The following is a 15,307-nucleotide window of genomic DNA, read 5'->3' as shown; positions in this document are numbered from 1 at the left end:
ATAGAGAAAAGAAAAGAACATATCTATCAAATGTGGAAAAAAGGGAGAAGAAAATAAAAGAATTAGAATAAAGAAGAAAACCAAGGAGGTGCCGATGGAAAGGCAAATCCCTCCGCCCAACAAGAACAAGAACAAGAACAAGAACAAGGGACCTTAGGGTACGATGTTCATCCCATTAGGTATATCCAGGTTGCATAAGACGTTGTTGCACGCTGATAGCGTCATAAAACGTTAAGTTAAATGCATATGATTTTGCAAGAAATATTCTGCATAACAATTTAACGTCGTAATACACAAATGGTCCTGATTATGAAATGGCATTTTCTTAAAAGCAGTAGATACAGTAGATTTTTTTTTAACATATTACGACTTTACTCGATAACTTAAAGGGCTACTTTCCTGGCCTGTCACAAAGGGAGACTCTACGCCCTACATGGCCCAAAAAGCTTAGGTTATTGTATACACACTTTGGTATTTCACGTATCAAGCTGCGTATTGTGTGTTTATTGTCAAATCCACATTAACGAAGCACTTAGAAAACAAGAAAATCTTCGGTTTCTTCTTGAAAGCCTTGACATTTTTTATCTTTCCTATGTTCATGGACCTTGTACAGTCATGGTCTGATTTGGTTTAGGCTATATTGAAATGAAGTCATACTAACTTGAGTCATATACACTGAAAGTTACATAATTACGAGGAAAATAAAAAAAAAAACACCAAACTTTCTCAAAATCCACACACCAAGATTTTCAATATAATTCCATGCTTACAATACAGTAGCTTAATTTTCACAAATAAATACACCAAGCCTTATAAAACACAAAACAGCAATTAAAGTTGAATTTCTATACATCTGCACATGAAATGGGATATATAGTCATCTACAACAGGTTTCGAGGAATGACTAAATGTAATAGAAGAGCATTTTTAGGCCTATACACAAAATACGACTATTAACTTTCAGTCAATTCCAAGACCTCAATTATTGGCAAAACGTATAAAATTTATCTTTTTTTTTTTGTCAGACTACAAAGAGTTTGGACCATACAGCAAGGCGATGGGGGGAAGGGGACCATTCAACACCACAGAAATAGTTGTCCTGTTGAATACAGATATGAAAACTAAGAAGTAAAAAAAAAAAAAAAAAAAAAAAAAAAAAAAAAAAAAAAAAAAACGTGATATCCTTATCAGAGGTCAAAAGCATTCGGATTCGATGAAGATGGTTTCAGGAAGAGATTACATAGGTTGAGATTCGTTATCTTTAATGAATTCTGAGAAATAACCCTTATTGCTCTAAGCTTGAGAGAGAGAGAGAGAGAGAGAGAGAGAGAGAGAGAGAGAGTGACGGTGCAACTGTCACCATCTTATCGCGACACTAGTACTTCTTACCTGATTATCTCTCTCTCTCTCTCTCTCTCTCTCTCTCTCTCACCATCTTATCGCGACACTAGTACTTCTTACCTGATTATCTCTCTCTCTCTCTCTCTCTCTCTCTCTCTCACTCTCTCTCTCCCTATTTAGACCAGTGTTCCCCAACTGCGGTCATAGCAACTCCTAGTTTCTTGTGCACAGCGTTTACCGAAGGATCTGTAACGCCTACGGGAATGGCATCCCCAGCAGGAACAAATGGCCTTGGACGCTTGAAAGGAAAAAGATGTTTAGTTACAGCGGCGGCACAGGGTAGGTGAATGGAGCATAGTGCTACGACTCGTATAGCATTCCTCTTACAATGTCTTTTTGTTTAATAGACATTATTGTTTTTAAACTTTCAAAATATTCTCTCTCTCTCTCTCTCTCTCTCTCTCTCTCTCTCTCTCTTTACTACATGTTATGAACAGTATTATTGGTGGGTTTTTCTTCTTCTCTCTCTCTCTCTCTCTCTCTCTCTTTACTACATGTTATGAACAGTATTATTGGTGGGTTTTTCTTCTTCTTCTTCTTCTTCTTCTTCTCTCTCTCTCTCTCTCTCTCTCTCTCTCTTCTACATATGAACAGTATTATTGATGGGTTTTTCTTCTTCTCCTTCTCTCTCTCTCTCTCTCTCTCTCTCTCTCTCCTACATATGAACAGTATTATTGATGGGTTTTTCTTCTTCTTTTTCTTCTCTCTCTCTCTCTCTCTCTCTCTCTCTCTCTCTCTCATTTGCATACAATGCAACCCTGTACTTAATGTGTTGCATTGTAGTCTTTTTCGTTTTCTTTTATCGGGGTGGCTGTGTAGTGATAGCTGAATCGACCATATAGCCTTCAAATGACATTCGAAAATTCGCGTTTTTATATTGCGATAATCAATTTAAGTCAAAACCGAGAGAGAGAGAGAGAGAGAGAGAGAGAGAGAGAGAGAGAGCATATTCTATATAGCCTTCAAATGATATTCGAAAATTCGCGTTTTTATATTGCGATAATCAATTTAAGTCAAAACTGAGAGAGAGAGAGAGAGAGAGAGAGAGAGAGAGAGAGAGAGAGAGAGAGATAGCGTATTCTATATATGATTTTTCTTTTCCATCCAGGAATAGGTCGCACTACAGTGGAAACCTTTCTACGAGAGGGAGCTGAATCCGTAGTAGCTATTGACATTAACGGCGAAAAACTGGAAGAACTGGAAGCTTTCCCGGGTAAGTACATGCAATTGTTACAACTATGGCCTATAAAACACAACAATATGCCAAGTACTGCTTGAATGTATATATTAGTGGGGAAATATAAATTTATATAAGGAGCACATTGGAAGAATAAATGACAACTGAGGGTAGAATTTACTTCGGTTTACGAAAGGATAAATTAAATTAAAAAAAACATAATCAGATGAACCAAATGATACGAAAAAAGATAGTGAGTAAAATTATGCAGTTGAGAGTGAAAACAAGAATATATTTTCATTTAGAAAACAAATGACAAGGTACAATATAAAGATGGTCAGTTTATTTAAAGGTTTAAAGGACACTCATGGATGGCAGAGGAAAGGGACAGTGACATTGCCCTATCGAGCAGGAAAATGCCCTAGAGACTGACCACATATACATATGATAAGCGCCAAAGCCCCCTCTCCACCCTAGCTAGGACCAAGGGGGGCCAGGCAATGGCTGCCAATGACTCAGCAAATAGACCTATAGGCTCCCCAAACGCCCCCATCCTTAGCTCACAAGGATGGTGAGGTTGCAGCAACCAAAGAAATTAACGAGTTTGAGCGGGACTTGAACCCCAGTCTGGCGTTCATCAGTCAGGGACGTTACCATATCGGCCACTAGACAGTAGCAATTCTGGGTGACTGTTGATGTAACTGAAATAAGTGTTTGAGAGAAAGGGCGTATGTGTGGAATGGAATTTGTATACAAATCAAAGGATCTGAGAAACTTTCACCGTGATATTTCATGAATATCATCAGAGATTGGATTGGATTCACGGACTTCGGACTACACACCCGGCGTTGGAGACGGGGAGGCCATTTAGAACAGGGGTGCACCAACGGAAAACTCAGTTAAAAGAGCTTGGGATGCAAGATAGAAGAAAAGAAGCAAATCCGGTTGTAAAGGGTTAAAAAGCGTTTATTGCTTGGGGGGGGGGGGGGCAAAGTGTACTGATGACACTACCCACTAAAGTGAGGGGGGGGGGAGCAGTATTTTTCATTGTAGGCTACTTGCAAACTGTAGGCTTACTTCTTAAGACCTAATGTCTGTTCAGAAAGGGATCACTGGAAGTCAAGAAAATAAATTTTAGATATATTTCTTTCATGTTGTGATTTTTCTTTTGTATTTTTGCATTTAGAAAATGTATAATTGTTGCTCCGTGTATGACCCTGATGGGCGGGGATAAGAAAAATAGCCAAATATCTCAGGAATCTGTATAAACGACGAGACAGTATTCTTTATGCTTTGCAAAGAGAATTAATAGGTACGGACATGTATCACTCACAATTCTTGTTGTTGTTGAAGAGTGCCTGACCCTTGCGGCCAGACACGGGCTCTTGCACTCTTGCAAGATATGATTATTCATACTTTGTTTGGATATTTCCGTGTGTTTCCTATAATTCATGCATGAACTCCAAAAACATTCAAATTGAAATATACCCCATTTAACTGGAATTCTACAACTGTTTGAAGGCGAATACCAGGAGTTTCTCATTAAACCAATTCACTTTACTTTACTTTGCTTTAATTACTTTACTTTATATTAAGGGCTGGTTTTCTGACCATATACAGAAGGGGATCCCTACTCTCTAGAAGGACCTTTACAGTCAGTTTACCGTGTATATTCCAAGGCATTCAGCATTTCACATGACAAATGCTGACTGGGGTAAACTGACACCCGAAAACGTCATATACATTAAAGAAATAAAACAATATAATTATAATCCCTCATTCAACAATACCGTCTTCTGCTGACAGGAGCTGACATACGAGTGATGGACGTCAGGGATGGGACCTCCATTCGAAAACTAGCCGAGGAGTTGGATGCCATTGATGTACTATTCAACTGTGCAGGGTATGTTTACACTTATTCTGTCGCGTGACTTTTATATTCGGATTTGCTGAGGCCGGCAATTCGTTATTATTATTATTATTATTAAATGCTAAGCTACAACCCTAGTTGGAAAAGCAGGATGCTATAAGCCCAGGGGCCCCAACAGGGAAAATAGCTCAGTGAGGAAAGGAAACATGGAAAAATAAAATATTTTAAGAATAGTAACAACATTTAAATAAATATTTCCTATATAAACAATAAAAACTTCAACAAAACAAGAGAAAGAGAAACTAGATACAACAGTGTGCCTGAGTGTACCCTCAAGCAAGAGAACTCTAACCCAAGACAGTGGAAGGCCATGGTACAGAGGCTATAGCACTACCCAAGACTAGAGAACAATGGTTTGATTTTGGAGTGTCCTTCTCCTAGAAGAGCTGCTTACCATAGCTAAAGAGTCTCTTCTACCCTTACCAAGAGGAAAGTAGCCACTGAACAATTACATTGCCGTAGTTAACCCCTGGGGTGAAGAAGAATTATTTCTCTTGTTTGAGGGTACACTCGGGCACATCTGATTTCTCTTCCTCTTTTCTTTAGTTTCTAGTTCATATATGAAAGATCTATTTCAATGTTGTTAGTGTTCTTAAAATATTTTAGCTTAATAGTTCATTATACCTACTTCTATTATAGTTTCCTTCCTTCCTTATTTCCTCCCATCACTGGGCTATTTTTTCCTGTTGGAGCATTTGGATTTAAGCATCTTGCTTTTCCAATTAGGGTTGTAACTTAGCTAGTGATTAATAATAATAATAATAATAATAATAATAATAATAATAATAATAATAATAATAATAATAATAATAATAATAATAAGCTTCTAGCATCCTGCTTTTCCAACTAGGGATGTAGCTAATAATAATAATAATAATAATAATAATAATAATAATAATAATAAGCTTCTAACATCCTGCTTTTCCAACTAGGGATGTAGCTAATAATAATAACAATTTAATAATAATAATAATAATAATAATAATAATAATAATAATAATAATAATAATAATAATAATAAGCTTCTAGCATCCTGCTTTTCCAACTAGGGATGTAGCTAATAATAATAATAATAATAATAATAATAATAATAATAATAATAATAATAATAATAATAATAATAATAATAATAATAATAATAATAATAAGCTTCTAGCATCCTGCTTTTCCAACTAGGGATGTAGCTAATAATAATAATAATAATAATAATAATAATAATAATAATAATAATAATAATAATAATAATAATAATAAGCTTCTAGCATCCTGCTTTTCCAACTAGGGATGTAGCTAATAATAATAATAATAATAATAATAATAATAATAATAATAATAATAATAATAATAATAATAAGCTTCTAGGATCTTGCTTTTCCAACTAGGGATGTAGCTAATAATAATAATAATAATAATAATAATAATAATAATAATAATAATAAGCTTCTAGGATCCTGCTTTTCCAACTAGGGATGTAGCTAATATTAATAACCATTTAATTATAATAATAATAATAATAATAATAATAATAATAATAATAATAATAATAATAATAATAATAATAATAATAAGCTTCTAGGATCCTGCTTTTCTAACTAGGGATGTAGCTAATAATAATAATAATAATAATAATAATAATAATAATAATAATAATAATAATAATAATAATAATAATAATAATAATCATTGAAATACCAAAATATGAAAAGGTGAAAGTTTGTAAAACAACTTATCAGATAAAATCAATATTTTTAACAGACATTACGAGTTTTTTATGATAATCACTAGGTCTCCAATTGTCTTTCTTATCTCATATTCTGATGTGATTAAATCTCATAGGTACGTCCACGCAGGGAACATCTTGGAGACTACGGAGGAGAGATGGGACTTGAGTTTTGATGTGAATGTAAAGAGCATGTTCCACTTCATCCAGGCATTTCTACCAAAGGTAATTGCGTACTGCCAAAGTAATTACGTAGGAAATTACCAGAGGGAATTAGGTGAGACATGACCAGGTGTGATTACGTAGGAAATTACCTGAGGGAATTAGGTAAGAAATGAGCAGATGTGATTACGTAGGAAATTACCAGAGGGAATTAGGTGAGAAATGAGCAGATGTGATTACGTAGGAAATTACCAGAGGGAATTAGGTAAGACATGGCCAGATGTGATTACGTAGGAAATTACCAGAGGGAATTAGGTAAGACATGGCCAGATGTGATTACGTAGGAAATTACCAGAGGGAATTAGGTAAGACATGGCCAGATGTGATTACGTAGGACATTACCAGAGGGAATTAGGTAAGACATGGCCAGATGTGATTACGTAGGAAATTACCAGAGGTAATTAGGTAAGACATGACCAGATGTGATTACGTAGGAAATTACCAGAGGGAATTAGGTGAGACATGACCAGATGTGATTACGTAGGAAATGACCAGAGGTAATTAGGTAAGACATGACCAGATGTGATGACGTAGGAAATTACCTGAGGTAATTAGGTAAGACATGACCAGATGTGATTACGTAGGAAATTACCAGAGGTAATTTGGTAAACATGACCAGATGTGATTACGTAGGAAATTACCAGAGGGAATTAGGTAAGACATGACCAGATGTGATTACGTAGGAAATTACCAGAGGGAATTAGGTAAGACATGACCAGATGTGATTACGTAGGAAATTACCAGAGGGAATTAGGTGAGACATGACCAGATGTGATTACGTAGGAAATTACCAAAGGCAATTAGGTAAGAAATGACCAGATGTGATTGCGTAGGAAATGACCAGAGGGAATTAGGTAAGACATGACCAGATGTGATTACGTAGGAAATTACCAGAGGTAATTAGGGAAGACATGACCAGATGTGATTACGTAGGAAATTACCAGAGGTAATTAGCTAAGACATGACCAGATGTGATTACGTAGGAAATTACCAGAGGGAATTTGGTAAGAAATGACCAGATGTGATTACGTAGGATATTACCTGAGGTAATTAGGGAAGACATGACCAGATGTGATTACGTAGGAAATTACCAGAGGTAATTAGGGAAGACATGACCAGATGTGATTACGTAGGAAATTACCAGAGGGAATTTGGTAAGAAATGACCAGATGTGATTACGTAGGATATTACCTGAGGTAATTAGGGAAGACATGACCAGATGTGATTACGTAGGATATTACCTGAGGTAATTAGGGAAGACATGACCAGATGTGATTACGTAGGAAATTACCAGAGGTAATTAGGGAAGACATGACCAGATGTGATTACGTAGGAAATTACCAGAGGGAATTTGGTAAGAAATGACCAGATGTGATTACGTAGGATATTACCTGAGGTAATTAGGGAAGACATGACCAGATGTGATTACGTAGGAAATTACCAGAGGTAATTAGGGAAGACATGACCAGATGTGATTACGTAGGAAATTACCAGAGGGAATTTGGTAAGAAATGACCAGATGTGATTACGTAGGAAATTACCAGAGGGAATTTGGTAAGAAATGACCAGATGTGATTACGTAGGATATTACCTGAGGTAATTAGGGAAGACATGACCAGATGTGATTACGTAGGAAATTACCAGAGGTAATTAGGGAAGACATGACCAGATGTGATTACGTAGGAAATTACCAGAGGTAATTAGGGAAGACATGACCAGATGTGATTACGTAAGAAATTACCTGAGGTAATTAGGGAAGACATGACCAGATGTGATTACGTAGGAAATTACCAGAGGTAATTAGGGAAGACATGACCAGATGTGATTACGTAGGAAATTACCTGAGGTAATTAGGGAAGACATGACCAGATGTGATTACGTAGGAAATTACCTGAGGTAATTAGCTAAGACATGACCAGATGTGATTACGTAGGAAATTACCCGAGGTAATTAGGGAAGACATGACCAGATGTGATTACGTAGGAAATTACCCGAGGTAATTAGGGAAGACATGACCAGATGTGATTACGTAGGAAATTACCAGAGGTAATTAGGGAAGACATGACCAGATGTGATTACGTAGGAAATTACCTGAGGTAATTAGGGAAGACATGACCAGATGTGATTACGTAGGAAATTACCAGAGGTAATTTGGTAAGAAATGACCAGATGTGATTACGTAGGATATTACCTGAGGTAATTAGGGAAGACATGACCAGATGTGATTACGTAGGAAATTACCAGAGGTAATTAGGGAAGACATGACCAGATGTGATTACGTAGGAAATTACCTGAGGTAATTAGCTAAGACATGACCAGATGTGATTACGTAGGAAATTACCAGAGGTAATTAGGGAAGACATGACCAGATGTGATTACGTAGGAAATTACCAGAGGTAATTAGGGAAGACATGACCAGATGTGATTACGTAGGAAATTACCAGAGGTAATTAGGGAAGACATGACCAGATGTGATTACGTAGGAAATTACCTGAGGTAATTAGCTAAGACATGACCAGATGTGATTACGTAGGAAATTACCAGAGGTAATTTGGTAAGAAATGACCAGATGTGATTACGTAGGATATTACCTGAGGTAATTACGGAGGAATTTATCAGAGGTAATTACAAAGGACATGACCAGAGGTAATTGCTTGTGGATTTACTAAATATAATAACATATAAAATATCCTAAGGTAATTACGTAGGAAATTACCAAAGTCTAATTATGTAGGAAATTACCAAAGTCTAATTATGTAGGAAATTAACAAAGGTAATTATATAGGAAATTACCAGAGGTATTATGTGGGAAATTACCTAAGATAATTACATAAGAACCAATGGTAATTACATATTAAGCAAAGGTGATTACGAAGAAAATTAGGACAAAGTTGTCCTTTGGACCATGGAACATTCTACAAAAAAGCTATTGGCATTTGAGAGAGAGAGAGAGAGAGAGAGAGAGAGAGAGAGAGAGAGAGAGAGAGAGAGAGAGAGAGAGAGAGAGAGAGAGAGGCTTATATAAAATTGTTGTTGGATTCCAAATGATCTTAGCAACAAGGGTGAAATGAGATGACTTTTATCTATCTCATTAATTATTTTATCGGAATATGTAATCTTTCTTTGTAATGTAAGTCCATCATTTTTTAACATAGCAAAAAAATTATTTGTTTTTGACATCAACTATATGGAAAGCTTTGGATTTTTTCTTTTAATTTTTTTTTTGTATGTTTTTTTAAACCAATTTTGATTGTGTCAATTACTTAATTAAGGCAGTCCATTGTTACATATGACAACATTCGATGGTGTTAGTAGGATAGCGCTCTCTCTCTCTCTCTCTCTCTCTCTCTCTCTCTCTCTCTCTCTCTCTCTCTCTCTCTCTCTCTCTCTCTTCAAAATAGGAAGCATTCGATGAGGTTTTCAGATCCATCGGTTTAATCTAAAAAAATGAAGTCGAATTTCAATGATATAGGATTAAAGACTTATTGTTTTCGTTTACTACAAAGCTCAAACTATCTGGAACTCCATTCACCCTCACAGATGATCGCTAAAGGCAAGGGCAGCATCATCAACATGTCGTCTGCTGCCAGCACTCTGAGGGGCATTGAGGCCAGATGTGTGTATGGAGCCACGAAGGCAGCTGTGATAGGCCTGACCAAGGGCGTAGCTAGGGACTTCGTCCGTCAAGGCATCCGGTAAATAATAGTAATTAAGTTTCTTTATATAATATGGTCTATTATTAGTAGTGGTATTACTTGGTAAGCTACAACCCTAGTTGGAGAAGGAAGTTGATATAAGTCTAGGGGCTCCAACTAGGAAAATAGCCCAGTGAGGAAACGATGATTATTATTTTCACTTGCTAAGCTACAACCCTAGTTGAAAAAAAAAACAGGTTGCTATAAGCCCCAGGGGTCCAACAAGGAAAATATCCCAGTGAGGAAAGGATGATTATTATTTTTTACCAGCTAAACTAAAACCTTAATTGGAAAAACAGGTTGCTATAAGGCCCAGGGCTCCAACAAGGAACATAGGGAAACAGGTAGATTCGTGTGCCCGAGTGTACACTCAAGCATGAGAACTCTAACACAAGACAGTTGGTAGATCCATGGAAGACCATGGTACAGAGGCTATGGCACTACCCAAGAGTAGATAACAATGGTTTGATTTTGGAGTGTCGTCCTTCTAGAATCCCACATATGGTTGTAGATTTGGTATGTGTGACTACAAACCTATCTTATACAAAGACATAAAATGCGTTAGCATGGTTTCTTAGAAATATCATACCTTGGAAGTTTAAAAGTAATATTTATAAAAAAAAAAAAAAAGCTATAATAACAATATTCATAATTAGATTTCATTAGTAGTTGTTTTTAGTTGACTTTATTAAATAAATTCCAGTAAATTCTCAGGAAACATCTGACAGTTGTAATAGTAGCAGGTAACCAAAAATAATCGTTTGACAACGTTGCCTGTACAAAAACAAAGTTGCTAAGCTTGTAAACACGTGACCAAAAGCATTTTCATTAATTTTACGAAATGTTGTACAGAAAATGATTGTTATTTGCCTAATAGAACTCCTTAATATCAATAAATAAAATTTTAAAAAATGATTACACATTTACAAGCTCAGCGACTGTGCCTTATAGGCAGTGTTGCCAACAGTTTCTCTTTTGCTACACAGCGTTAACTGCTACAGTTACAGCTGTCATTTGTCTCCTAAGCTTCCCGTGAAGTGTACCGGAATTAATGAAGCCAACTGTGTACCGAAAACATAGTAGTAAGCCAGACAATCTGTATTCAAACTCCTATAACTATTGATTTGAAATCAAAGGTTTCTGTAATCAAATATAGGTAACGCTAAACATAACATCATTCCAATGTAATCTTTGCTGGGAAGGATTCAACACTTGGTGATTAAATTCTAAAATAATTATATGTTAAAAATCCTGGAATTAAAAAACAATTTTCTTTCTGCAGATGCAATGTTATTTGCCCATCACCTGTAGCTACACCGAGTTTCTCTGAACGAGCGGAAGATAAGAGTGATTCTGATAAAGTAAGTGGTTTTTTTTTTTTTTTTTTTTTTCTTCCTGAATTCAAAATTTTCTGATTTTTTTTTTCTGAATTCAAAATTTTCTGATAAAGTAAGTTTTTTTTTTTTTTTTTTTTTTTTCTGAATTCGAAATTTACCGTAAATGCTTATCGTGTTATCAGAAAATGTTTCTTGGCTCGACACTGGAAATAAAATAGATTTAATGAGTATATTTTCGATGAATGCATAAAAATTGTTTCTTGGCTCGACGCTGGAAATAAAATAGATTTAATGAGTATATTTTCGATGAATGCATAAAAATTGTTTCTTGGCTCGACGCTGGAAATAAAACAGATTTAATGAGTATATTTTCGATGAATGCATAAAAATTGTTTCTTGCCTCGACGCTGGAAATAAAACAGATTTAATGAGTATATTTTCGATGAATGCATAAAAATTGTTTCTTGCCTCGACGCTGGAAATAAAATAGATTTAATGAGTATATTTTCGATGAATGCATAAAAATTGTTTCTTGGCTCGACGCTGGAAATAAAATATATTTAATGAGTATATTTTCGATGAATGCATTAAAAATTGTTTCTTGGCTCGACGCTGGAAATAAAATATATTTAATGAGTATATTTTCGATGAATGCATTAAAAATTGTTTCTTGGCTCGACGCTGGAAATAAAACAGATTTAATGAGTATATTTTCGATGAATGCATTAAAAATTGTTTCTTGGCTCGACGCTGGAAATAAAATATATTTAATGAGTATATTTTCGATGAAGGCATCAAAATTGTTTCTTGGCTCGACGCTGGAAATAAAATATATTTAATGAGTATATTTTCGATGAAGGCATCAAAATTGTTCCTTGGCTCGACACTGGAAATAAAACATATTTAATGAGTATATTTTCGATGAAGGCATCAAAATTGTTTCTTGGCTCGACACTGGAAATAAAATATATTTAATGAGTATATTTTCGATGAAGGCATAAAAATTGTTTCTTGCCTCGACACTGGAAATAAAATAGATTTAATGAGTATATTTTCGATGAAGGCATAAAAATTGTTTCTTGGCTCGACGCTGGAAATAAAATAGATTTAATGAGTATATTTTCGATGAATGCATAAAAATTGTTTCTTGGCTCGACGCTGGAAATAAAATAGATTTAATGAGTATATTTTCGATGAATGCATAAAAATTGTTTCTTGGCTCGACGCTGGAAATAAAATAGATTTAATGAGTATATTTTCGATGAATGCATAAAAATTGTTTCTTGGCTCGACGCTGGAAATAAAATAGATTTAATGAGTATATTTTCGATGAATGCATAAAAATTGTTTCTTGGCTCGACGCTGGAAATAAAATAGATTTAATGAGTATATTTTCGATGAATGCATAAAAATTGTTTCTTGGCTCGACGCTGGAAATAAAACAGATTTAATGAGTATATTTTCGATGAATGCATAAAAATTGTTTCTTGCCTCGACGCTGGAAATAAAATAGATTTAATGAGTATATTTTCGATGAATGCATAAAAATTGTTTCTTGGCTCGACGCTGGAAATAAAATAGATTTAATGAGTATATTTTCGATGAATGCATAAAAATTGTTTCTTGGCTCGACGCTGGAAATAAAATAGATTTAATGAGTATATTTTCGATGAATGCATAAAAATTGTTTCTTGGCTCGACGCTGGAAATAAAATAGATTTAATGAGTATATTTTCGATGAATGCATAAAAATTGTTTCTTGGGTCGACGCTGGAAATAAAATAGATTTAATGAGTATATTTTCGATGAATGCATAAAAATTGTTTCTTGGCTCGACGCTGGAAATAAAATAGATTTAATGAGTATATTTTCGATGAATGCATAAAAATTGTTTCTTGGCTCGACGCTGGAAATAAAATAGATTTAATGAGTATATTTTCGATGAATGCATAAAAATCGTTTCTTGGCTCGACGCTGGAAATAAAATATATTTAATGAGTATATTTTCGACGAATGCATAAAAATTATGTTCCAAAATATCGATGTGTGTTCAGACAGGCTCAAATTTCTTTTTTTTCATTTTAGTTGTTTTCGAGTTCCTATGTGTGTAATTATCAATTTTCTTTCATTTGGCTTGGAAGAATAATAAAGCTTTTATCATTAAACGTTCCTCATATTATTATTATTATTATTATTATTATTATTATTATTATCCAAGCTACAACCCTAATTGGAAAAGCAAGATGCTATAAGCCCAGGGGCTCCAATAGGGAAAAATAGCCCAGTGAGGAAAGGAAATAAGGAAATAAATAAATGAAGAGAACAAATTAACAATAAATCATTCTAAAAAAACAGTAACAACGACATAAACTGGAATAATAAGACTTGACCCTTAAAAACAGACATTACTTTATCTTTAGGACCACATTGAATATTTGGAGACGAAATTGATTGGCAGGCTAGCTACAACCCAGGAGGTGGCTAACTTGTGCTTGTATCTGGCATCCGATGAGGTAAGAACTGAAATGCCTGAATGATCGGCTAAAAAAAAAAAAAAAAAAAAAAAAAAAAAAAAAAAAAAAAAAAAAAAAAAAAAAGAGAGAGAGAGAGAGAGAGAGAGAGAGAGAGAGAGAGAGAGAGAGAGAGAGAGAGAGAGAGAGAGAACATGATATTATTTGTACCTTGAGGTATGGTTGTCGTTCTTATAAGTAATTGAAGTAATTCGAAGATATTCATTATTTTTCTATTTTTCATATGTATATATATATATACATATATATAAATAGAGAGAGAGAACCTGCTCTCTCTCTCTCTCTCTCTCTCTCTCTCTCTCTCTCTCTCTCTCTCTCTCTCTCTCTCTCTATATAAATATATATATATATATATATACACATGTAGATATATATATATATATATATATATATATATATAAATAAATACATATATATATATATATATATATATAGAGAGAGAGAGAGAGAGAGAGAGAGAGAGAGAGAGAGAGAGAGAGAGAGAGAGAGAGAGAGAGAGAAAGAGAGAGAGAGAGAATTTACATATATATATATATATATATATATATATATATATATATATATATATATATATATATCAGCCTTTGTCAATTAAATCCTTTTCAACTAATAATCTCTACTCGTCTCCCCCAGTCATCGTATCACACGGGGAACGTCTTTACTATCGATGGAGGTTTTACTCTCTAAACGAAAGTATCAAATAGAAGAAGTACTAGTCCGGGCCACCCATACTAGGTTGGTTTGCTGTGAGCGATCAGACTTAAGTCTCCCAACATCACCAATGTAAGCTATCTATGCAGTTGCTAGAGTGGGGATGAAAATGGACAATCCCTAGACGTGGCCAAAATATGTCTGAGGCCTTTTTCCTGCAGTGAACTAGAAGCATCTGCATTTGTTGTTGTTGTTTTTGTTGTTGTTGTGTGTTAGTATTGAAACCGTATAAATAATTCACTTATTGTTTATATAATCTAGCTCAAATGAAACATTGACATTAATAAAAAAAAAACTTTGATTTTGTTCTGATATAAAATGTACATATCTGATAGAGACATTTTTAGTGAAAAACACCATTAAAAATATATGTATAAATAAAATAAGTGATTAAATAAATGAAAATATACTAATTGTTTTTCTATTATCGTACTTATCATTGATGATTTACACAAATACAACAGTGTTCAAATTATTCTATTTTATTTTAATTGTTCATTACTTCTCTTGTAGTTTATTTATATTCTTATTTCCTTCCCTCATTGGGCTATTTTTCCCTGTTGGAGCCCTTGGGCTTATAACA

At 34.4% G+C, this 15,307-nt stretch overlaps 1 protein-coding gene across 1 annotated transcript; it reads left to right on the top strand.

Annotated features, from left to right (window-relative positions):
- The first annotated feature begins 1,492 nt into the window (after positions 1 to 1,492).
- Positions 1,493 to 15,035, top strand: LOC137629162 (dehydrogenase/reductase SDR family member 6-like). The gene is made up of 8 exons (XM_068360425.1): positions 1,493 to 1,680; positions 2,510 to 2,614; positions 4,385 to 4,481; positions 6,345 to 6,453; positions 9,991 to 10,145; positions 11,428 to 11,506; positions 13,903 to 13,995; positions 14,647 to 15,035. The coding sequence occupies exons 1-8, from the start codon at positions 1,605 to 1,607 to the stop codon at positions 14,698 to 14,700; spliced, it is 768 nt and encodes a 255-aa protein (XP_068216526.1). The 5' UTR covers positions 1,493 to 1,604; the 3' UTR covers positions 14,701 to 15,035.
- The last annotated feature ends 272 nt before the right edge of the window (positions 15,036 to 15,307 follow it).

Source organism: Palaemon carinicauda, chromosome 37, assembly GCF_036898095.1.
Source record: "Palaemon carinicauda isolate YSFRI2023 chromosome 37, ASM3689809v2, whole genome shotgun sequence".
Lineage (NCBI taxonomy): Eukaryota > Metazoa > Arthropoda > Malacostraca > Decapoda > Palaemonidae > Palaemon > Palaemon carinicauda.
This window is presented reverse-complemented; position numbering and strand designations above follow the sequence as displayed.